Source organism: Ixodes scapularis, unplaced genomic scaffold (assembly GCF_016920785.2).
Source record: "Ixodes scapularis isolate PalLabHiFi unplaced genomic scaffold, ASM1692078v2 PGA_scaffold2__306_contigs__length_199485367, whole genome shotgun sequence".
Taxonomy (NCBI): domain Eukaryota; kingdom Metazoa; phylum Arthropoda; class Arachnida; order Ixodida; family Ixodidae; genus Ixodes; species Ixodes scapularis.
The window spans coordinates 33945675-33970815 of NW_024609857.1; the positions used below are offsets into that span (position 1 = coordinate 33945675).

The 25141-nt window shown below is 43.9% G+C and overlaps 1 protein-coding gene across 7 annotated transcripts in view; it reads right to left on the bottom strand.

Annotated features, from left to right (window-relative positions):
• Nucleotides 1-409: 409 nt before the first annotated feature.
• Nucleotides 410-25141, bottom strand: part of LOC8053556 (vacuolar protein sorting-associated protein 13A) — an 80268-nt gene continuing 55536 nt past the window's right edge. For 5 of the 7 annotated variants that reach the window (XM_042291792.1, XM_040213997.3, XM_040213998.3 and 2 more), the window contains 21 exons: nucleotides 24574-24639; nucleotides 24356-24481; nucleotides 23721-23854; nucleotides 20790-21121; nucleotides 20204-20346; nucleotides 19177-19413; nucleotides 18814-18948; nucleotides 18073-18221; nucleotides 17124-17226; nucleotides 16124-16189; nucleotides 15965-16021; nucleotides 15572-15708; nucleotides 15029-15224; nucleotides 13171-13246; nucleotides 12984-13069; nucleotides 12155-12278; nucleotides 11281-11404; nucleotides 9660-9726; nucleotides 7387-7535; nucleotides 5750-5876; nucleotides 410-2191 (listed from right to left, as the gene is read on the bottom strand). In XM_042291792.1, the coding sequence (XP_042147726.1) occupies nucleotides 2051-2191; nucleotides 5750-5876; nucleotides 7387-7535; nucleotides 9660-9726; nucleotides 11281-11404; nucleotides 12155-12278; nucleotides 12984-13069; nucleotides 13171-13246; nucleotides 15029-15224; nucleotides 15572-15708; nucleotides 15965-16021; nucleotides 16124-16189; nucleotides 17124-17226; nucleotides 18073-18221; nucleotides 18814-18948; nucleotides 19177-19413; nucleotides 20204-20346; nucleotides 20790-21121; nucleotides 23721-23854; nucleotides 24356-24481; nucleotides 24574-24639 (2775 nt within the window). In that variant the 3' untranslated portion in view covers nucleotides 410-2050. The remainder of the gene's footprint in view (nucleotides 2192-5749; nucleotides 5877-7386; nucleotides 7536-9659; nucleotides 9727-11280; nucleotides 11405-12154; nucleotides 12279-12983; nucleotides 13070-13170; nucleotides 13247-15028; nucleotides 15225-15571; nucleotides 15709-15964; nucleotides 16022-16123; nucleotides 16190-17123; nucleotides 17227-18072; nucleotides 18222-18813; nucleotides 18949-19176; nucleotides 19414-20203; nucleotides 20347-20789; nucleotides 21122-23720; nucleotides 23855-24355; nucleotides 24482-24573; nucleotides 24640-25141) is intronic. The other 2 variants (XM_040214000.3, XM_040214001.3) reach the window with 1 other exon arrangement.

Here is a 25141-nt window from a genome sequence, read left to right on the forward strand (position 1 = left end):
AGGGTTGTTGTCCACCATTGTCCTGCATTTTTTATTCTCCCAAATTCAGCAATCTCTTCACAATGTGCTCACACACTGGTCAGTCGAAGGTTAGAGGCAATTATCTGAAAACTCTTTACGACAGCCGTGTTTCACGGGGACATCCGGGAGATATAGATTTATGAGACGGCTGAAGCAAATGCAGAAATTTTTTCAGAAACTCCCGCATTACTTTTGAATTAGGCAATGTTACTGTCAGAAATTTTCATACCCCATCATCACTGCTAGCGTCACTTTCAGGCAGCGTCCCAGCTTTCGGCAATACTAGTTTGATCCTGCTACAAAGCAAAACAAAACCTGCAAGACTTTTATGTATGTCTCATATCTCCCCAAACAATACAGAAAAAGGGTGCTAACAACAGAGGCTTGGTTAAAATCAAAACAGTTTATTTTATCAACCGCTGACTAGATTGTCAATAATAGGGCAACATTTTTGTGACAAAGCATAACAACGGCTCCTCTAGCACTACCACAAAAAGGCGGCATATTCTGACACGGTGACGAGGCAAGCATCAACAGGAACATATGAGAAACAACCTTCGGCACCTGACCCATCTTTTGTCACTTGTGACAAACAAGAAATGGAATGGCAGTTTATTTCGAGGACTTCCAGTGTGCACGAGGAAACAAAGTAGTATGTACATATTCAGTACATATTCTCACAACACACACAAATCAGTTTACATTTGGCATTGGTGCTGAACAGTGTCAGTTGGTCAGTGCAGAGTAAATAATGGTGCGACCAGGATATTCACGTAGTAAAGAGCGGTGTCATAATGTTTTTTTTAAATAGAGTACAGGATGACCACGCGACCTAAATAATTGTTGCAACGCATGCCAGTCAAACCGTTGCAAACTTGGACCGACTTAGCTGATGCGAGGTTGCTTCTTGGCTGAGTACCCTTGCGCAAAAACATTGTAGAAAAAGCTTGAAGACCATCGGAGACACAAGCATATGTTATAAACTTTGATTTCCATTTAGAAACAATGTAAATGACCAACTTGGACATCAATGTCAATCAAAGAAAAAGTGTAAAGTGAATTTTCTAACTGTACAAATGATTCTAAAATGCAGAGCACACTTTGTAACATCCCAAGAAAGTAAGCATTCAACAAAAGTATTCACAGGTGCAAATTACAATTTTTGTAGACTAAAACAAATCTCTGAGGTAGTTTTGACTTACTACCTGCAAAGTAGTATTACTTTTCCGCATCACTAAACATAAGCACCGGTGGTAACAATGTCCTTACTGCATCTTGACGACAGAAAATTTTAACTGTAAATGAGTATAACTAGCACACCTCATGTCTACCTATTCAACACGAGGAATAGAGTCACTTCCCTGTCCTACCATTTCCATTTCTTTTTGTCAGTGGTAACGGCATTCTTTTTCTTCTTTGCAGAGATTAAGGTACATATATACACCTAGTACGACAACGTGGACACCAAGAAAACACTTAGGGACACCATTACAGGCTTCTTCAATGATCAATGGTGGTTAACCAAAAACAAAAAAAAGTAGAAAAGCTCGGCATTCAAGGTCACTCGCTTGAGTGCGAAAATACTTTCAGGGCCGGGAAAAGGCGTAGTCAAACGAGCAGCATTGATTTGGTTCACTAAGGCCTGCAATTTGAGCTGAAACAAATGCAAGTTCCCTTGGTGGGATCCTCTTAGCGCCTCTGAAGCACCACATGTGAAACAAACTGTCCTGCTTCCCCTTTACACGCAACATTCTTCCAGCCGGAATGATAGTACCGCAACAAGCACAAACCCAAAACCAAATTCCTTCTCGTTTCTGCTCATATTGCAAGCCACAGTGCCAACGGAATGTGTGACTGGACACTCGTACCTCCCACGCAAGCTCAATATCTTTGCAGTCGGTAAACAAAGAGCGAGGAATGGCTCGTTAATAAGTCGACGATTATGCACTCGGATGCGACTACTGTTCTACGGGATAGTAGACGGTGCCCAAATGCAGGAGAATAAGTAAGAATGTCAGGGGAATTCTGTCTAGCTGTCTAGAGAGCAGGGCCTCTCTTCCATGTTGGTCAGCAAAACCTTCTCAACTTTCAACTTCAGCCACTCCAAGACTTCTTGGTCCTCGCACACAACGTGACGCTCGTCTCCTGTGAAACTTGCCAGAGACTCGTCCTGGGATTGGAGGGAGGGGTTGAGAAAAGGCAATGCCACAATTAATTGGGTTCCTACGACCTTTCGCTTATTGGCACTGCCCGCACAAGATGGCACAGGGCAACTCTTAAGGACTTAATAAAGCAATCACCACTACAGCAAATCATAAAACCAGATGGCAGTTCATTTAATGCATTTCTAAAGGAATTATTCAGAGTGTGCACAAAAAATTACACCGAATGATAAAAAGAAAGCTCGGAGTACACCTAAGCACTTCTTATCAGTTGCAAATGCAAATGCACGCACGCCGCTCTTCGCTCCCTTTCATCTGCAGCGTACGTTGCGCTGACCTTGGGTGTGGAATAATGGAGCCGCTGCCTCGCAGACACGCAGCGCCATCATGTGGGAGATCATTCAAACCGACGCGAAGCGGCCAATGGGAGCCTCGTCGAGGAGCGTCAGCCAATGGGACCGAAGCCGAAAATTTATCAGCTTTACTTTGCTCCTTTGGGATTGGGGAAACTAGGTGCCATTTCTAGGCTTTTCGCGTGGTTTCGTAGCTGGGAGCTGGGTACACTTGGAGAAAGGATTTAAGCTGCCGTTTTCGCACTTCAAACTGATGACATTGACTCGCTTTATGAGACCAGCTTTCGCATTAAAAAGTCAGTGAAACACCATTGGTTCAACAGGTCGCTACGTAACGAAAACGCTCATCCGCCCGCAAACTTCAAGTTAGCGAAGTTGCTCAGCTGGTTTGTAGTGCTAGGAGAGATATTTGGAAAACACAAATAACGATCATGTGCCTATATTGCAATAAGTGCCCACCCGCTATTTATGAAACATTTGAAGTATAAGCAAAGGACATTTGAGGCACCCACCCGAGCAAACATTTAAGTCAATTGAGGTGATCTTCTGTGGTGGCTTCTGCGAAAAACTGGTGCAAAGCAGTGAAGCTTTACACACGTGCGACGGTGCAAAGTAGTAATGCTCAACAAAGCAGCGAAGCTTGGTGCAAAGATTGACGGTGCAAAGCAGTGAGGCTTTATGCATGCGCACAGGTGCAAAGTGGTAAAGCTCGCTCAATATTTGACGGCAAGTGCAGACCTTCAATTAGGCCTTCCCATAAATCAGAAGCAGTAGTTTCACAGGTTTCACAAGCTCAACTATCTGTACCACAACACCGCTTCTGAAAGTTGGAAGCACTGTTTCCTACACCATATCTTCGTGTGAGACGTGCTTTGTCTCGTCAGAGGGGTCTATAAATTTGTGAAGCCGAAAAGTGAAGTCGCCGATTAACTCTATGCTGATTGGCCGAGCCAGGTGATGATGTCACACCCCCCCCAGCTTGGCGCCGATTGGCTGGTTCAGGTATGACGTCACGCGCAAGGCCACGCTCACTCGACACTGATTGGTTGGTGATTGCACAATCACTCGCATGCCAGACAGTGGTTTGATGTCGTCGGAGACACATCTGTGGCTATGGAGGGTTCTAGAAGAGCGCCAGCGGTTTAAAACTTGGGGTAGCGTCGATATCTCCATTCCAGGAATCGCTATAGAGTGTATTACATACCATGCGTTAAGCCAGTCGCTAAACTAACCAATGAAGAGTGCCAAGGGCGAAGACAACAATCCAAGAGGAATTGGACTGAAACCACACGTTTCACATGCAACACAATTGTCCAGCAATTTGCTTTGCATTTTAAAGCTGCTTCCAATGTGTGTCCTTGCACGCAGCATGGACATCTTGTTTAAGGGGAAACATGGGCCTAAGTTTCAAAATTTTTTTTAAAAGATTCATTTTTCAATTTTGAGGTTTTCGGTTTTAGAAACTAATTAAACACCCTTACAGTAAATTTCATAACCATGTGTCAAATAATTATGTTGATATGAAATATTTTCAACACGTGAGGAAGTAACAAAGTAAAGGAGTTCAATGTTTGAATGCATTTTTCTCAGTTCTGCTTTTTGCTGCAAATTTCATACAAAGGAACATAGTTACAGTTGCACACCCAAGGAGAAAAACAGACAAAAGGAACACTTAGACGACACACAAGCGCACACTCACAACTCATGTATTAACGAAAGAGGAAAAGAAAGTGGTACAGAACGCCTTAGGTGCGCAACTGTAACTATGTTCAATATCTACCAACTCGCCCAACTGTCTACTCTACTTTATACAAAGGAATTTTTCGTTCGAAGGTAAAATTATTCTGACACCACAATCAAGATGTTTCTGAATTGAAATTTACTGGGGAATTGGGCTATCTACTTTATTGGGTTTCAAGTTAAAGTCCTCATTGGGAAAGAACTATGTTTTCAAAAACTGACATAGGACTGATATGCATTTCATATTTTGAGGTAATCACTCTTCCTGAAATATTTACATTTGATGTACAAAAACCAGATAGCTTGAAGTCCTGTATCCTCCACTTATCAAGCAGTTAAAATGATGCTTAATAGCTTCATTTGCGTAACATAGATTTCTTAATGAAGAGTGACACATCTTCTCATGCAGGTATGTAAAGTTGTCCTGGAGGGCTGAAAGTTTGCACAGGACACCTACATCTGAAGTTAAATCTCTCCTGCAAATTTCATTCCGATCACATGAGTAGTTTAGAGGTTCAACCTCTAGCCAGTGTCCCCCTTTACGCATTGACCGCGCGCAAATAGTCTTCGTTCTGCATCACAGTAAAAAAAAACTATGGTAAAAAATAAATAAATGAAAAACAGAGCGCGGGTGACAGATTAAAGTAGCAGGAGGCACAAGAGCGAGCTCTGGACCTCTGCCAACCATGTGCACTTGCGCAGTGCATGCATCGTTCAGGGAAACATGCTCGTGTTTGTAGCTTTGTCGTTGGCCCCACATAATGTGAAAAAATCATAGTAATATTTACAGGGCAGGACACAGGCCCACAAGCCTCGATCTATCATATGCTTCTACTCGTATGAGATTTCGCGCTGAAAAGGCACTTTTCAAGCTCCCACACTCGCGGCCGTGTTTCTTTGCATGTGCGTTATCATATCTGTGCATGGCGTTGTTAATGAACTATCAGAACCAGAAACTGGTCTGTGAAATCAACTTGCAAGCGGATGCAAGAGACTCAAGTTGGTGGCTCCATAAACTGGAGGGCAGAGCGGGGGGCATTCAGAACTGCCCTTCACCTATCTTCGCACAAGGTGTTTGCATATTGCCTTGTAGACACAAACTATTCTCCTCGTCACCAGCGCAGGCTTTGTGCGGGCTCATTGCTGCAATGTTCAGCGGCTTGACATCTTACTGCGATACAAAAAGGGCAGTAACGGCGGCCCTAGTTTGAAATCCGTCCAAGGCACTGACAGCTTTGTGCATATTGACAACACATGCCACTAACCATAACACTCTTCCCCATTATTTACAGCTTTGTATGTAATTTGTCATTTTTTAACATGGCAATGCTGAATGATGCTGATGTAGAGCTCTGTTGTGACCTCGATTGGTCCGATCTGAAACAAAGGCAATTAGCTAGATGTTCTGCTTTGCAACCCACTGCCTTCGGTGACCAGCAGGAAGTGATAGAGAGATGCAAATGCTTTGCTCACCTGTCTCACTTTTATCACAAGGCTGTTCCCAGAGACGGTGGGAACGGAGAGGATGTCCTCCAGGCGGACGCTCCACTGGATGTCCCAGCCGCCCCAGAAGCGACACTTCTCCAGCAGGAAGAGGTGCCTGTCCACATAAAGGCAGAGCTGTAGGAGGCTGAATGCGGTTCAAGGAGGCAGGAGGGGTACAACATGGGAGGGGCTACACTGCCATATCATGCAAATAGAGAAATAAAAGGGTCGCATTATCACTTGCTGGCTTTCTTTGTACAGCCTGGTAGTTCTAAGCCCCAGTTTTGTACAAAACTAACATGTTAAAGAAAAGCTACAATAGTAGCCATGCTTTTTCTGCTTCATGCTTCACAACAGATAAAACATTTTTAGGGATACGCCAAAGTCCGGCAGTGATGCACATCCTCTGTTGTTGCTATAGTATTTCGTGCTTGATTCTGCAATGTAATTTTCTTTTCTTTACGCCTTTCCTACTTCTTCGGAAATACTTGAGTAATACCAATGATAATCTGCTCGGGTAAAGAAAGTTTTAATATTTGCATCATTGAATCATTGTGAAGTTTCGACTCACCCCCCAATGCCGCATTGGGCAAGAGGACACTCAAAGTAGCAGCTTAACACAAACTGCAACAAACTAATAGATTGACTGCGGCGCGAGACAAATTAAAATATTTAGAGTCCTCCCACTTCACGTGAAGATGGAAGACCAGCGAAGCTGTTATCTTTACGACGTCAAGGACGACCGTCTAGAGGACGACGTTCAGGACGACCTCAAGGACGCCGCCTAAAGGACGACCTCGAGGACGGTCTAGGATGACCTCAAGGACGACTTCTTGAACGACCTCAAAAAGATGCCTAGAGGACGACCTCTCGGACGACCTCAAGGACGACTTCAAGGACGATATCTAGGACGACCTCAAAGACGACTTCTTCTAGGACAACGCTAGGACGACCTCAAGGATGACGTCTAGAACAACCTCAAGGACGAAGTCTAGGATGACCTCAAGGACGACTTCTAGGACGACCTCGAGGATGACTTCTAGGACGACGCCTAGAGAAATTCAGCCTTTCCACTCTGGTGAGAACCAGAGTGGAAAGGCTGGAAAGGTTGCTGCCATCTATAAGCGACGGTGGCAACCAGACAAATGGCCAACCGGCTGTCTGGTTGCCGCCGTCGCTCATAGATGGCGGTAGCTGTCTGGAGTTTTGTGTCGACATTTGTTTGTCCGGAGACACAATACTGGGGAAACTAGCCCTTAATGGCTCCGCTGTAAATAACTGCATCGAACAGGTGTTGCAAAACCAGTTCTACAGGCTTTAGGAAGCATATTTGCCCAATGCAATGGCGAGGCAAACAGATATCAGACTATGAAATGTATATCAAAACAGCATATTCACGTCTGGACTAGGCTGATTCAGAAAATGCCAAAGAAAATTTAGACTGGTTTTCTCCAGTTTGTAATTAGAGGCATTCCATCTCAGCAACTCGCCAACTTTGAGCACACTTTGAGCCCCAACCTGTCTCGGGCCAAGCCGAAAATACACCGAAGGAGCGTTACACTGGTCTTTTCCACGGCATATTTCGAGGCAATCTGTCATGACAACGGGTCAACTTTGAAGCCCACCTGTCCGTGAGAAGGGCGATGCTAGCCCGTTCGTCTTTGCCCAATGGAGCGTGGGCCCAGTACACGTCGGTCTCCGAGTAGTGGCCCTTGCTCAGGTGGAGGAGCAGGCGATAGCCCGTGGCCTGGTACTGCGAGAAGGGCCTCAGGCCCTGGGGGGAAAGACCACATCACTCGCCACTCCTGGCTGGGTCTTGCTAGAATCAATGAAACACTCAAGAGCTGCCATCCTGACACTTCCAACACCGAGATGTGTTGCGTGCGTCCCCTTTTTTGTAGTCCGTCCTCTCTGGTTTGAATTGTGCACGACCTAAACCGGCTCACCTGTCTGCACACTTTGAACTTCAAACTTCTAGCCAGTTTTCACTTTAGAAGGGAAGTAAACGTAGAACGCGTCAACCTTGATATATTGATTCAAACGACAGTGTGCTTGAATGAGCCTTCGAATCGAACAATCGCAATAAGAAATTTAGAGTAATCTTTAACATTTGCTATGTTGGATAGAAAAAAATTTGCTCTATCAATTGTACTTCCTCCGTGACACAGATGCACAGCAGCAAAGCGATACCCAGAATGAATAAGTCAAGGGCGCCATTTCTCCAGAGCGCAGCAGTGTTCACGGGAGAAGTAGCTCTCCCAAGTGGGATCTCAACATGCACGCGTCGAGAATTTAAAAAAAGAGAAAACTGTGATGGCTAAAAATAAACAGGCAGGTTTATTGGGGAAACATGCTATGTTGCCTCGGTATACACAACGAATGTCAGAAACCCCGTTTTGTTTAAACTTATGTTAATACAAATTTAAGATGTGACAAAGTGATCTCCAATTCCAATCGTGGTTATCTTCCCATTGCTATATTACTATTGCTACAATTGCTATTGCTATAATAATTGCTTTAAAAAATTGTTTATTTAGCTGGCTTGTCAGCTTCAGTAATTCTGCCTCTACTTTTATTTGTGAGAATATTTAGGTGCCTGTTAAGTGCAGAGTTCCACTGAAGAACACCGTAAAGTGGGTAGCAGGTATCTGAAAACCTTACCATGACTGACACAAAAACTGTACTGCAGTTTTAAAGGGGCCCTCCGGAGCATTCTGCGATCGTCTGTTTATGTTTTTATATTGCGTAGTAGGTGCAAGTTAATATCTATACAAAGTTTTAGATTACAAAACCGTTTATTAAGCAGATGGCAGAAAAAATATATCGGGACTATTTTCTCTTGGAAGACAATACCCCATTCCCTGCCCATCGCTAAAACTTGACCAATGGAAATGCTGCGTCTCGCTGTGAATGCGAACGTTATTATTCCAACACTTTTTAAGCTCGTTGTAAATTAGAGTTTGAGAAAAACGTAAACTGATTGTGGTGCGGGAAACATAGTCCGCAATTATCGCTCCAAAACCAGCGAACTATGTTTTCTCCCCGCAAGCTTGTTGCTAGGGGGTGATGCGTCGGCGCGTCGGCTCGTCGGCTCGTCTGCTTCCCGGGGCGTCTGCAGGCGTGCGTTTGCGGGACACATGTTCCTTCTTCCCGTGGATCCCGACTCCGAAGCCAGCTTTGCGATCCTTCCACGTCAACGAGTCAAACTTTTTCTGGTGATCTGTGGGATGCGACTGCGTATTTTAGTAGCAGCGCGACGGTGCGGTGCGACGAATGACGACTGCCGAGCACGAAGTCCGAGTTCCTTGACGACGGTCCGCGCGTGTTCGAGAGATTCCTCCGCGGGTCGGCGGTCGGCGGCGTTGGTGACGCGCAGTGACGCCGGGATCCTTCGCTTGCTATTGGCTGACGCGTAAAGAGATGCCCCTCCCGTTTTCCGGGGTCATCTCAGAAAGGGGGGCGTGCCGGGGACTTTGATAGCAATTTTAGTAGGGAAATCCGCCGCGCATGATCGTAATTTTATGATTTTTAGTATCTCTAGGGCCTGCAGATTGAGTTACCGCCATAAATAGACCATCGCAGAACGCTCCGGAGGGCCCCTTTAACATTTCATAAAAATATTACTTTTGATATAATATATTATAATTATTTCAAAATTGTTAAAATAACGTGGCCATTTGATTCAAGTTTGATTTGGTCTGCACAACCACTACTTGAGCGTCTTTCCACCAAAAGACAGAGCTGCTGAAGAGTTCTGTCAAAAGTTCCCATTCACAAATGGCTTGAGACTGGTCTGAAAAGACTACAAATCCAAAATGTGATTATTCTGTAAATTGACTATTCTCAGTTAAATCATGAAATCAATCTTCCAAATCAGTGGTGGTAAACCATAACTCACCAGGTTCGGGTTGATGAACCGGGGCAACCGGTGTCTCACAATGACACCCTTGCCCATTTCTGCAGCTCTGTGTTTTTGAGTAAAAAAAAAAAAGAATGGGAAAATACTTGTTACAATGCAACGACAATACCAAAAAGTAAGGGCGCAAACGAGCTGGTGTACATTGCACATGGTTGAAAAAACCCCGAGACTGCGGGTAAACGACACAACACTAAAAAGTCTCTAGAGACTTTTTAGTGTTGGGTCGTTTACCCGCAGTCTCGGGGTTTTTTCAACCATGGACAATACCAGCTCAAGATGTCACATGCACAGTTCTGTTACACGTTAACACCAAAATTTAAGTATATTACTCAAACATACTCTTTTGTATATCAAGGGTTCTTCATTTTTGGGTAAAACCCGATATTTCCCAATATTTACACGCTGGACGTGTTTCTGAAGAATCGAGTTAAATCTGATTTTTCTATGAATTTGAAAATTTAATTTCAATACTTTTCCAATTACTTGGCTCAAGAAATATTTTCTAGGAAACAAAGTTGTTGGTAGAGACACATGCTCTAGCTCCAGACCGCGGAAGTAATCCTGGATTCTTTTGGATTCAGTGAACTGCAGTGACATAAATCAAGCTCTCAAATGTCCATTGTGAAGTAGACTTTTCCTTTTTCTGTTTCAACCAGCACAAAAATAAAGATAAAAAATAAGGGTGAGAAACTAATTATGTCAAACGTATACATAAGCTGTAATGCTGAGAGAATGTTGTCTCAATTGAGATACTAAGTTCCAAAAATGGGAAAATCTAGGATGAAGAGAGAGATGATGTGCATACAGAATATTATGTAAGCAACAAGGATTCACCAAAAATTTAAAAGCTTATTTAAATTCTTACTATGCTTCAATGCTATTTTGTATACAGCACCTTATTAAGAATAATATCTGTATTAAAACCAATCAATTGCTACTTATACTTGCATATTTCTAAATATAACCTGAAAAACCATATTTCTCCCCGATTACCATCTTGGACCAAAGCACCCAACTTTTATCCCGATTTTTAAAAAATATAAAACTTGAAAACGAAGGACCCTTACACTCTGTGCAAAAGCAATCATCTTTGAAAAAAAAAAATACTGAAGGCACTTTTACTTACAGCAGTGCGTGAAGGAAAAAAGCGCACCTTCCAGGCAGATGACAGCATAGTTACGCCAGACCAATGCCATGCCCCCCCCCCCCCATTTATAGATACCTAATAAAACTGGATGATAACATTGTTCCTGAAAATTTAGGTAAAGCTTTACTAGTGGCCAGGAAAACATACCTACAATGTAAATTACTTAGTACTTTTCACAAGGATCTAATGTTTGATAATTTTGTGAGCTGAAAAATAATGCAAAAACTTTATCACGCAAATATTTATCTCATGGGTAACAGCATACCACACTCAACTGAAAAATTTTGTAACCACAAAATATTCCCGACAGCTGTACTTTGCCAAATTTGCTTGAGCAGCCGGAAAAATAATGCTGTTTACAGTATGCCAGTTCTAGTTTCCAAGGAAGTAGTGCCCACGAAAGGGCCCAACATAAATGCGACTCTAGAAACAGGGAATTAAAAATTGTCATACCGGCGGATGCCGTCAAATGCTATGCTGAACATATCGACGACGCCTCCTGCTGGCTTGGTGATCAGACCCAGCAGGCCCTTCCCTACACCCTTGAAGAAGCCCTCCGGACCGTCCAGCTGGGCTCCTGAAACGACCATGAAGCAGAAACCGTGCATCAATCTTAAAAGCGACAATAACTTATCTTAGACCAAAGTCTAAGTTATATTTCAAAATGAAAAGGAGAATTCATACCTCCTCTTCCTCTTCCTTTGGTTTTAGGTGGAAAGCAAAAGCAAACATTCATTTAGTGTGAGACACCCAATAACTTGAGTCTTCAGGACATAAAATCAGATTGCACTTTGCAACTAAGACCTGTAAGCTTTGAGTGTAATGTTCATGACAAATTTTATTGTACGAAATATTTACGGAACGAATGAATCCTTATAAGCGTGCAAAGCGTGCAATTTAACCGATTTTCGAAACAGTCCAGAAGAGCTGAAAATTGAGCTCGCGCAGTGTGTACACTGGGCTCGTTCCCGGTAAACTACATTTAAAGGAGTATGTGATGTAGACGGCATGGACGACGCAAAGTTGTACTCCGTCCTCGCTTCCCAAGTTACGCCAGGTGCAGAATCTGGCATCGTGCGGCCGGTGGTTCATTTTGTCCACTTGCGCTTATTTTTGTTTCATACTGTTTCTAACATAAGTTCTCGCTTCTCAACTCTCCGTGTAACCTGTGCGCTACTATGTCGAGGCCACCAGTCATTCCTTGGTGCAGTAAATAAAATAATAAACAAATAATTAAAAAGAGAAAATGCATGCATATGCTGCACCCTAACTGAAAAGTGTAAAGCTTTGTCTTTCAAGTTCCTAAACAGCCAAGAGCCCTCTTCACCTGCGATGGGGCTCATGACCACTCCGGACACGCCCAGCAGAATGCCATGCACAAACCCCCGGGTTGCCAGTGCAAGCGCCTCTGGAAGTGAGCCAGGGTGCTGCTCCATGCGCTGCCGGCGTCTCTGTGGATGCGGCAATCAAAGGGGGAGGCAAATAAAAATTTGTTTCGGAATTTCCTTCGGGAGCAAGTGTGCCCCTAGTAATGATGCCCGACTGCCTTGTAGGTCATGTCATAGAAAGACAAAGGGGAAAAAAAATGCAAAAGGCATTGTTCCCTTTAGCACAGAGCTTCAGAAACCCACAGCAAATCCACTCCTCCCCATCATGTTGCCCATGCCTTGTCTCCTCCTGGCATTTCCTAGAATAATTTGAGTACTACTATTCTAAACATTCCAGATACCTTTAGTTGGCAAAAAAAAAAAAAAACTGTGTTTGATTTTTTATGCTTACAAACTACTTATTAAGCAACATTGCCAGTGTCAAAACCCAGGAACCAACCACAAAAAAGCTTTTGAAACTTAGATGAACCACTAAACGATCACTTATTAGTGATTACAACATCAGCAAATATATATTTGGACTGTTAAGTGTAAATGTGGGAATTTTGCACAATCTGTAAGCTCTCTAATTCTTATGGAATACATACACAAAAATTCAATAGTCACTTTTGCATACCAAGTGTGAAAAGGTGGAGTTTGAAAGACATTATGAGTCTACTTTGCTCTTGTCTTTAAAAGAAGAGCAAAAAAAAAAAAAATTACTTTTCTTTTTAACAAAATTTTTACCTGTGGTCCACAAAACTCTTGCACAATTTCAAAGACACTCACGTTTTGGTAGTCGTCATCAAAGGACAACACTGCAAGAACTTGTCCCAAAGATCCTGTGATGAGTGAGACAGAACCAGCAGAGCTGCCTAAAAATAATTGAATGAACAGAGTGTTATCCCTATATAGACGAAATGCATGAAAGTGTTATCGCACCCATACAAATAACATCCATGCATCATGTACTTACCAATGACATGACCTAGCAAGCTTTGTGCCCCTCTGGCTAGGCCCTCTGCAAACTCTTCTGGGCCATGAATAGATCCCTGCAGAACAAGTGCAGAAAGCTTGAAAACAACTCTCACTTTATTTGCACATATTCATAGACATGTGCTGGCTGTAACAGTGGTAACAAGAGTAACAGAAACTGCAGTCCAGATATCACAGCTATAAAAGTCATTTTAATACTGAGATGTGAGGCTATAAATCCTACAAAAAATTCTCAAACTCCCATTAAAGAATTCCTGACCTGGAGCAAGTACTACTGGAAAGGTGGGAATGATAGCACCATAGGTATGAAGTCAAAGAAAGCAGGCAGAAGTGAGCTATACTGCAATGTGGATGTGGAACGACTATGCATCGTTGAAAATAGTCTTGGGTGCTAATAAAATAATGTAGCTCTGTGAAACACAGTGTGTGATATACCGTATTTACTCGCAGAATGAACGCACTTTTTTTTTTTCCGAAAAATCGATGCAAAGTTAGGGGGGGCGTTCATTACGCGAAGTAAAATTTTTGCTACCGTATTTACTCGCATAATGAACGGACCTTTTATCCTGAGAAATCGAAGTAACTTCTTATCTCTTTGCGCGCGGCGCCCGACCCCTTAACCAAACTAAGCTGCGCAAAAAAAAAAAACAACTCTTTGTTTTCTTTTTTTACAAGTTCCTTGGTTTTTTTTTTTTCTTTTTTTTTTGCCGCCTTTCGCAAGTTGTTTTGTTTCCTTAGGCGTTGCTTAGACGAGGTCTCTCCGCTTATCTTTCTTATCTCCTCGCGCGCGGCGCGCGACCCTCGGTAACCAAACTGCGCTGTGCAAAAAAAAAAAAAAAAAAAGGCGAAAAAAAAAAAGCTTCTCTTTTTCTTTTTTTCTTAGTTCCGTGGTTTTTTTTTTTTTTTTTTTTTTTTTTTTCTTTCTTTTTGCTGCCTTTCGCAAGCTGTTTCGTCTGCTTAGAGGGCCTCTCCGCTCCTCTTTCTTACCTCTTTGCGCGCGGCGCGCGACCCCCCGTAACCAAACTGCGCCTGTGCTGTGCAAAAAAAAGAAAAAAAAGCTTCTCTTTGTTTTTGTTTTGTCTTAGTTCGGCGGGTCTTTTTGTTTTTCATTTTTGCCGCCTTTCGCAAGCTGTTTCGTTCGCTTAGAGCGCATCTCCGCTTCTCTTTTTCTCTTTCTTGCCTCCTTGTGCGCGGCGGCGCGTGAACCCTAAAATGCGGACTGCGCTGTGCAAAAAAAAAAAAAAAAAAGAAAAAGCTCCTCTTTATGTTTTTTTTCTTGCTTCCGTTGGATCTTATCTAACGCCTTTCGCAAGGCGTTTTGTTCGCCCACTCTGTCCATGCATTCGCGACCTCGCTGCACTAGGATAGAAAAGTGCGTTCAATTCGCGCGCGTGGGGGGAGGGGGTCAAAATTTTGACGTCCGAGTTGGGGGTGCGTTTATTAGGCGAGTGAAAAAAAAAAGTCGAAATTTTGAGAACCGACTTGGGGGGTGCGATCATTACGCGAGTGCGTTCATTGTGCGAGTAAATACGGTATATAACACATAGACTTTTTTTTTTAAAAAGGATTTACCAACCACACCAACGCACAATAACTCAATTCCTAGCTATGCTACTGCAAAAATAGCCACATGGCAAATACAACGGGTACGTGAGAATAAAAAAAGACGGTTCTGTCCTAGACACAGAGCTGGCCTTGTCCTCTCTGCAACCGCCACGCTACTATCACACGGAAAATTGTGCCGAAGACTTTACAGTCTAGACAAAGATAATTTAAATCACAGATCATTTCACTGAGCCCCATGTGGGAACTACGACAAAAGCAGGTGGCAAACATACAGCAATGGGCTCATAAAAGAAATCTCCCAGGCCTCTGGTGAAGTCCTTGACAAGGCCGTAGGGGTTGCCCAGCACGTCCAGCCCGAGGATGAGCACATAGCACTGCTGCACCATTTGGGAGATGTAGTGGGACTTGACTTCGGTCAGCAGGTCACCCACCGTCTCTAGGCGGCCCTTCTGCTCAAAGTAGGCCATTCTGCACGAGCACATCTTTCTCTCAGTGCCGTAAAGAAAGATAAAATCGAATAGCGTGTTATCTGAAACAACAATCGTAATGAGCCAGCAGCTTTGTTTCAGGATTTAGAAAGGGAAATTAGCTTTTGGTGCAAAAGCGGCACAAGTTCCTCCTATTTTGGTAAGACGTAACAGGATTCACCTTGGCACAAATGGACCAGCAGTCACATCGCTGGTTTTAATAATTCCGGGGTGACTTACTAATTATGCCACCCATCCTCCAGGATTGCCTCTAAGTCGCCACAAAACATAGGCCACTCAAATTAATTCTTGTAAACTACACACAGAGCCAGAAGAACAGGCACATACCGAAGCTCCACGTCCTTGACTTCGCTCAGTGTGGCACCGATGGAGTTCAAGAAGACATCCAGAATGTCCTGGGGCAGGGACCCAAAGTCCGAGACGGACTTGTGGGTGGTGCCCCTCGGACTGAAGCTCAGGTGAATCTGCGGAAAGCAATACCAAATGGTTGCCCTACAGTTCTTCGCTTGTCGCAGCATGAGCCACTGAATAGGCTTTGCTTCAGAGTACCGACGCTCAGAAACTCGCATTTTCGAATTGTGACGATCGCCAATTGCACCAACTGTGCATTAAGCACCGAATAATGGCACCTAGAAAACAATTGCAGAACGGAGTGCCAATACTCTAAGCGTATAGCTAATTTAGAAAGCTTTGGACTGCTAATGTCAACGCAAGGCTTACCTTCACTGGAGAGAGGTGCACAAACTCAAAGACGGTACGTCCAGAACGCGAGGTGTCCTTGGGCATTGAGGAAGAAATAATGTCAACATTAAGCGAGGGCATTCATACCTTGGGGTCTTGCATAGGGAAAAGATGAGAATTAGGCAAGGACTGACTTACGAGATCACATCTGAAGGGATGCAAAGGTGCATAGATCAACTTCATGTCAGATTTAAGCTTCGTTTTCTGAAAGAAAAAAACATTCACAAAGTTATGTTTTGCAGCATTACTATGCAGATCTTCTCTTTGATTTACAATAAAAAATAAAAGAGCTAAAAGAGATCTATATGTACTTAGAAACATGTTCCCTTTCAAAAGAATCAGGTAGGAGTAAGGCCAACAACTAGATCAGCGGTTCCAAAACGGGAGTCCGCGGGCCTTTTGGGTTCTCTGAAGGCCTCTCGTGGTCCTCGAAGCCCTCGACCGTCAATCAACCTGAGCAATGAATCTTTTTCTTAATTGATGCTGGCTGTCCCACAAAGCTAGATAGCTTGTGCACCCAGCAAGTAGCTTTCATTACTCTCCGTTTCAGAGCTTCAAAGTTGGTTTCACGCATTTAGTTTTCTTCATTTATCCCTTTGTCACTGGAATCGTCCAAACGCCACCCCCCTCCCCCCCACTGCCCCCCTGGATGGGGTCCCCCATCACTTCTGCCGACCATGAAGGGATCCTCGAGACATCAGTGGTTAAGAGCCACCTAGACGATGCACTTAAAAATAAATTCTTATAGATCAGTACATATTCTAAACCCCGTATAGAAAAACATCTGGTACATAGTACACACAAAACTTGACTGCACGTTAATACAGTTCGTTTTTGTGTCAATCAAATGATATCTACAGTAAAACCTCGTTATAACAAAGTTGAAGGAGCGGTCATAATTATTTCGTTATAACCATTAGTTTGTTATAGCCAATGTCCATTTCTTCCCACTATTAGCAAGCAAGGGGAATTATGATTGCTTTGTTATATCTATTAGTTTGTTATATCCCGTTTTGTTATAACGAGGTTTTACTGTATAGTACACATAGGTGTCAGAATGTGCCGGTACAGAGCAGTTCCACTAGCCAAATTGCATTTAAGAGATCCATGAAATTACAGGCTAGTTTAGCACTCATACCTCGTCATCTTCCGTGAAAATCCCGCTGAAGATGTCGTACACAGACAGCAGGAAACCTTTGTCCAGCTTTATGTACACTTCCTGCAGCAGCACCTTCAAGTACCTGAAGTATTGAATGATCGCATGCAATTATCGTCACAAAATTCAAAATTACAGGCACGGGATTCAACATAGCATGGCCATGTTCAAATTTCAGTTCGCATGAAACACTACCGTAATAGTATTTGTAAATATATAAAATATGTTTTAACACTTGTATTTAAAGGAGCTGCACTGCAAATTTCATACGTATGACTAATGAAGTATGTGCAGGACCTACAGTTGGAATAATCAAACTGTATACAAATTATCAGTGTAATGGCTGCAGTATCCAGATTTGCCACCGAGCTAGTGATGCTCCATGAATATGAACATCAGATTCTTTTGGGAATATTTATGTATATATCGAGGGAATAATCCTAAACTAACAGCAATTTAGAATTTGATTGTGAAGAAGAGTTGTGTGCATCTGATCTGAGAGGTTGACTGAATTTAGTTTTGTTTGCATTCTCCAATGTCTGTGTGTGTTCATGCCTTGTTGTTGCGCATACAAATAAAGAGGGCTGCTGTGCTACAACGCTGCATGTTTAGGCAGTAAAAAGTTAGTCAGCCCAAATGGGCGTCTGGTATCTTCGCTGTGAATGAGAAATTTTGCAAGTACGGCACAACTGGTAGCCTGGGTCTTTAACATGCACCACACAGTAGTGCACGCCGGTACAATGCTCATCTGGATTGAAACGGGATTGAATTCGGGATTCCTGGGGCGTGAAGGGCGATCACACTCGGTGATCGATCTCCCCTTTCAGCATCTCTTTCAAAATGATTTCTCCAGCTCTATCGTTTGCTCGTGCTCCGCGACGGTTCAAGGAGAGATGCGGCGCAGCCACAGCGGCCTGGACGTCAAACTCACTTGACAGTGTTGAGGTTGAGCCTCTCCGAGTGGTGCACCAAGAGGGCCACCTCCAGGAGGGGCCTCGGCGAGGACGCCAGCTTCCTCTCTTGCGGCATGAAGCGGTACAATGCCGTGGGGAAGACGGCATCTGGCAGCTGATTGTCAAGCTGGTGAGGCAATTGTATCACAGGAGCTCAGTGGTAGTGCCTATAAGTCAACGAATAAGCAGGCTGCATCGAGAAAAGAGGTGCTTTCCATGGAAACCACAGTGCCATTGGTGATTCAGGAACAACACTGTAAGATCCCTCGAATGTTAAGGTATTGTACTGTCCCTTTCCTCGTGCTTCCATTGTACTGAGAGATGTTCAACGTTTTTTAATATAAACAAGTTTTTTACTTGCTTATTGCCTGCAATTTCAAACCTGGTGATTTTTTCTACACTTTTCTCTCATATGCCATGCTGCACTCACTGTTGTGAACGTTACAGCATTTATCTAAAAAGAAGACAGACAATAATTTTATATTTGGAGAGTAGGCACAAAAACAGTCAGTTAAAGCAGCAAAACGACAACATTTTGGAGAAACACAAAATAGTGCTATATCTGGCATCTACATTGAGGAAGTCACGTCATGTGACTTCCTCTATGTAGATGGAGGAAGTCATCTCTCATAAATAATGCTTTTTTTGCAACAAAACTTCCACTTACTAAATGATGGGTAAAAAAAAAATGGAGCCTAGGAGAGGTAGTAATTACCTACCTGAAGCCTGTGGACCTTTGCTAAGACCAGGGCCTGGTGCTCAGACTGCCGATACTGCAGCCAGAGGGCCGGCCGGTAAGACCGCTGCAGGGAGCCGTAGAAGGGCTTGGTCATCTGCATCTTCTCAAGGTCCACCTGCAAAATGTTCACAAAGACACACGTCATGAGAGAAAGCCCCAAACAATTTATGTCTGGGAAGTAGCGACAATCTCCACGGATTGTTGGCTGGAAGTTTGGGACTTGATGCATTTCGTTTGGGTCCAAACAATGCCAACCGGCAACCCTACGAGTCATTTTAGTAGGTTGGTAAGCCTCAGGATTTTCCACGAAAGAGGAGAAAATGTCGGAGAGGCGGGCCCTTGCCTGGACGTAGTCCTTGAGCTCAGCGCTCTTGTGGCGGGAGCGCCAGCGGTACTCGAGCCACGAGGCCAGCTCCAGGGTGAGGGGCTTCCAGGCGTCGTTGACCTTGACCTCCCAGAGGGCGGGGCTGCTCGAGAAGCTCAGCAGGGCCACCTCCACCAGGGCCCCGTTCATCAGGGACATTGTAACACCGTGAAGAGACACAAAGCACTCCAGCTGAGCCTTCTCGCCATCCACCGCCTGCGCAAGAGAGGGTGAGGGGGAGGCAATGACGCACTGCACTCGTGTCGGCCCTGTCTCGAGCATAACTACAGTGCCACATTGACACCGTGTTATATCAACTAGTTAGGATGTTTGAGATCCGAGACACTTCATGTGCTTTTACCGTAAAATACGCTGAGCAAGAGCCTACCTAAAAGTTGGAGATAATCGCAAAAAAAATGGGGATGGGCGATTGTAAGGTTCGAGAGCATGGCAGGGCTTGTGTGCCGTGCTACTTCCATTAAGCCTGCTTCGCGCCGCTGCTATTGCATTGAGCTTCGCTGATTCGCACCAGCGCAAGCAAATAAACCTTCACTGCTTTGCTCCAGCATGCTAGGGAAGCAGTCAAAAAGCGGAGGAGCGTCCCACTTAGCAATTGATATGTCATTCGCTAATATTTCAAGCATATAAAAAGTAGGTGGTGGGTGCATGCTTGGGTACTTTACAATAAACAAGCAAAAAAAAAACAGAAACAAAATGGTAATAATAACTCTGCGAAGCTTAGAAAGTCAGCAGTATATCTGTATATCCCGTCTTCTTGTCCATCTTTTTTTTTCGGCGCTGTTCACTTTTCGTAGCTATTACTGAGATGGTTTGCCTTAAGGATCAATGCACTTATCACAAAAACAGTCCAGTAAACTTGACCTATTTCCGTAATATCTAAGGAAAAAGACCTAATACATACCACAATACCCAGCTGTTTCCATTCTTTCCCATTAGTACACTTCCTCTCCTCCAATTTCACCCGACTCACTCCAGGGTTGCTCACCTTTCTTGCGTGCTTCCAAATGCGTTCATCCTGTGTAAAGAGCAGCACCCTCTGGTGGTGATCCAGGAAGGAGATCCAATAAACCACGACAATGTCCTTCCGCGTTTTCTTGGGCAGGACACCGTTTTCAGACTCGCTGTCATCTGCGCACCGCAGGGCAACCGCACACCATGTTCCAAGCCGTCGTCAACAACTCGCATGAACAAGAGGAAAGGATAATTGAAAGTATAATAGTTTCTTTCTTATTGTATTGTTTATTGTTCTGTTTTCTGTGAACACAAACAGGTCTTGGTCTTAGTAGTGTGCATATTACACAAAAATAAAAATAAAAAGCACAACACCACAAAAATAAAAAAAAAGATAGGCTAAAGTAGGACAGATGAAAGACATGTCCTTACAGATGCAACAAGTCTCTCTTAAATGCTACAAAGTGAGTCGTTTTCATAGTCATAAAGAAGCTGTAAAGATGTCATCGACGACACAACATCAATGTCCTATGGCTAAAAAAGAAAGCAAGTTGCAATACACTTTTGTGGAACACAAAATAAAATGTCATTACAAGTTAAGAAGTTACTTTAAAGCTCACCATCAGAGCTGCTCTGATCAACCGAGGACTTGGCTTTCTTGCTGACCGTGACTGGCGGCCTCAACGATCGAAATGAGACCTTTTCCTTGCCGAAGCCATCCTGAAACAATTTAATATTTGTTTTGAATTCATATAGTGGTAATATCTTAAACAAGGGACTAGAATGAAACTGTGGGCCATGAGAAGCAACACATGCCCGCCCTATGTGTGCCATAAAGCCTGGCTTCTTCCTGTTGTAGAGGTTCCACATGAGCGTCCTCTCCAGGGTGGGGTCGTCCCAGGTGTATAGCACCGACTGGTAGGGGCTCAGAAGGGTCACCTGGCCCAGGCATCTATGGTAACAACATTGCGGAGCAATTTAGCACATCTCTTAAATGCCGTCATCTTACTTAGCAGTATGCAATGAAATGACAGAGTATCCTTGAAAGAAGCAGGCAGAACAACAAAGCAGACTTCGTTGTCTTGTCCGTTTGTTTTATTGTTCCCACGTCTCAGGGTTACTATGAATGCCCATATATTTTTAGTAGTATGTTTATAATCTTGTAAAAACTAATTTCTTATTCCCACCAGCTTTGGCATTTGAGTGCAAACATTTTTAGATGGGTTGCATTTCAATGTATATTGTAAAATCAATCTTTTTTTGTTTGTTTTTTAGAGGGCGTTTGTAAAGTTTTTATACATGGGAATTTAATTTGAATATGATGGTACAGTAAACTTTTGTTAGTTCGACCTCGGTTAATTCGACTTTTCGTTTATTTCGATCGTGTTCAAAAGTCCCGGCGAGCGCCCATACATTTCTATGGGAGAAAATGTTTGATAGCTCGAACTCGGAAAGACTCCGCGTCAGACAATTCGTCCCGAGCGAATGTGCGCGGGCTCACATTGCTATGGCACCACGGCAGAAAAACCACCAACATTCCGCAAAACACAGGCCCTTTGCCCCTTTGCTGCAAAGCCGAACATGCGCAAATATGCGTCTGCTCCTCTACGCCGTTGAGATGGACCGTAGCGAACGACACGAGCCACACGAGCCAGTGCAACCAACCTGGCGTGGAGTAGCGCGGAGAACATAGCACGTAATTGGGCGCGGAAACAGCGCGCACGGCGCGCGCTCTCAAAGCACTTTTCTGTAGCATCGTGTGTGCGGTCCACCTTGCGCACCGGAAAGCGCGGGTTCTGTTTTCCCTTTTTTATATTTTGTAATTTTTTTTTTTTTTTTCTGTCGTTGACGGTCTGGTTGTTTTGCGTCAAACTCGGCTTGTAAAGGCCTGTTCACACACACAGCGGAGCGCTAAGTTAGTGCTATGTGAGCGCTCCAAGGAGCGCTCATATGGTGCTTCCTAGCGTGTGACTTCCTTCTAATATAGCGCGTGACTAGCGCTTTAGTAGCGCCTTGTTAGCGCTCCAGTAGCACCTTGTTAGCGCTGCAGTAGAGCCTCGTTAGCGCTTCAGTAGTGCCTTGTTAGCACTTCAGTAGCGCCGCGTTAGCGCTTCAGTAGTGCTTCTTAGACCACAATGCTGCGGATTAGTGCGGGCACTGCGGTTCCGGTTCCTGTGGTTGGGTGTGCATGAGCAGCACCATGGCGGACATGTGGGATGCTGAAATAGTAATGCGACAAACGCTCTTACATACAGGATTAGTGCATATGTGTGTAGACGGCTTAACGCCCAGAAGAGCCTTCTGGATGCGCGAAATCTTTCGCCACCGAGATACTGACGGGTACTCGGTGAACCTTGTTCCTAGGCTGAGGGACCGAGACACAGACCTCTTTTGGATTATTTTTAACTGTGTGTCTTTGAAATCAGGGTCACGCATATCAAATACAAAGCGATGAGGTCGAACCCAATCAATTAGTCGCTCAGAGTCCATGACTCTGAATCGCCTGCCCGACCCTTTGCTTGGAGAGTGGCTCTTTTATTTCCTCTTCTTTCAATGCCGAAGGAAAAACAACAAAGGAATCGCCGTGCACGCGCTGTCCCGCAGCAGCAAGCACGGCACAAGGAGCGTGAAAGCGCTAACAAAGTGCTTCTGTAGCACTAACAGAGCGCTGACAAAGCGCTTCTGAAGCACTAACAAAACGCTTCTGAAGCGCTAACCAAGCTCTACATCACGCACTAGGAAGCGCCACATGAGCGCTCCTTCGAGCGCTCACGTAGCGCTAAGTTAGCGCTCCGCTGTATGTGTGAACCGGCCTTAAAGCTCTCTCAGCACACGCTCTCAAAGCGCTTTTCTGTAGCATCGTGTGCGGTCCATCTTGCGCGCCGGAAAGCGCGGGTTCTTTTCCCCTTTATTTTTGTTGTTATTTCTCTCTGTCACCCACGGTCTGGCTGCCCGGTGCCAAAGTTGGCTTGTAAAAATTTGCTTTTTCAATTTCTTTTTTTTTCTTTTTTTTTAGAGCGCGATTTTTTGGAAACGTTACGTTTAGTCACGCTGCTCTCCAGAGCATGCTTTTGGGCACGCGTTTTAAGCGCAGACGGCAACAGACCATCCGCGAGTACTTTGGACAATAAAAGCAAGTTTAGTTTTAACCGTTTTTCTTTCCTTTTTAATGCAATCATTTGAATAATTCAACCAAATTTCAAGGTCCCGTCGAGGTAGAATTAACGAAAGTTTACTCTACTGCTGTTCAAGTTTTTGCTCAGAAGAACAAGAAAAACTATATAAAGCATGATTCTCCGCAATACGCCATTGCGCGGCACAAGGAATATTTGGTGCATGCTGTCGCAGATGTTTCAGAAAGCTGGAATAATTGCTACCTAACTTTGCCTTCCACTCTTAACGACACACTACCACCATGCATACTGCCTATCTGAATTTAGGCTTTAAAAGACGTAACATTGTGGAAAGAAATGTTTAAAACTATTGCATATCCTCACAGCTCATGAAGTTTCGAGTGAGCTACTGCAATCAAAATTTGTTTTGTGACTTACTTCTGGTGGATCTTCAGGAACAGGTCCTCACAGAGGTTTTCTACCCTCACAGGGGCATCGCCATTGTGGTATGGAAATAGAGAAATCTTCATGGGCCCATCAACGCCACCCGAAACTTCCACGCAAACTGCAGACTGCAGAAACGTGGAAGAAAACTTCAGTACTCACAAACCACACATGAACGGTAATTGTGACTGTTTGCACAGTGAGTATGGTCCCAGTCATTTATGACCATAGGCCTCCCTTCAAAACACCAGCCATGTAGGCAAAATATGTCTCTGGCTTATGTTTCCAAAGCAAACTAAGTAGTTAATGATGCAAAATTATACTGCGCAGGGTCCTCTTTCTAGCTACAGTGCTAGATACTGAAGATGCCATCAGTCCCTATGAGACCAAATTGGTTCATGAAATCCCAGTGAAAAACATGCAACAACACAAATACAGAGTGGAAGAACTGAACCTACACGGCCCAATTCTTTCACTCTCTCCTCGCATTTTTGCGCCGTTTTGTTTTCTTTATAGCTACGACTGGCGACCAGCTTGAGCTCATGCACTGCTGGTTCACTGACGTTCTACTATAGAAAGAATCTGCTTGTGCCCTAACGGGACAGAGATGAAATATTCTAAATATTCACCCCACTGTCCATCCGGAGCACCGTGTTCTGGACCTCCTTGAAACAGAAGTGCTGTGAAGCAACATTGCTGTCCTTGTGCCGGACATACATCTTCATGCTATCAGTGTCAGGCCAAAAAGGAAGACACTGCGAGAAAAAACAAAAAAACTCAGCTTAGCTTGACATGGACATTGAAAGCATAAAAAATCTCCAGCATATAATCTTTATATTATCACTACCTGTAATGGTCCAATGTCAAACCACAGGTCTGCAGCCTCATTCTCTTCCATGAACCTGAAATAGTGCTGCAAAAGAAAAACATTAACCCAACCGACTTAATGCTAGGAAGCTTTAAAGAAATATTTTATGTGCATAGCACCATATGATGATTGTACCCCAGGCAGCACAGGACATTAGGCCAATATTGGGAATATCTTGGAAAAAGAGGGTCATCATCAGCCCATTAGGTCCTCTCTGTAATGAATATTAGAAATGTCCTGAAAAAATAGGGACATGAATGGCCCCCTTTATCCTCTCTATCACCAATATTGGCAATCCATTAGAATACCATTGGATAAATTGGAAACCACTTCCAATGTGGTGCTAATGAGCTTCCAATGTCGCCCAATATTGGATGGTCATTGGTACCCCAATAGATAAATTGGATACCACTTCCAATAATGTTTCAATGGGATTCCAATGTTGTTTTATATTGGGTAGTCATTGGCACTCCGTTGGATAAATTGAATACCAGTTCCAATAAGTGTCAATAGGCCAGTGGCGTCATAAGGAGCGGGGGGGGGGGGG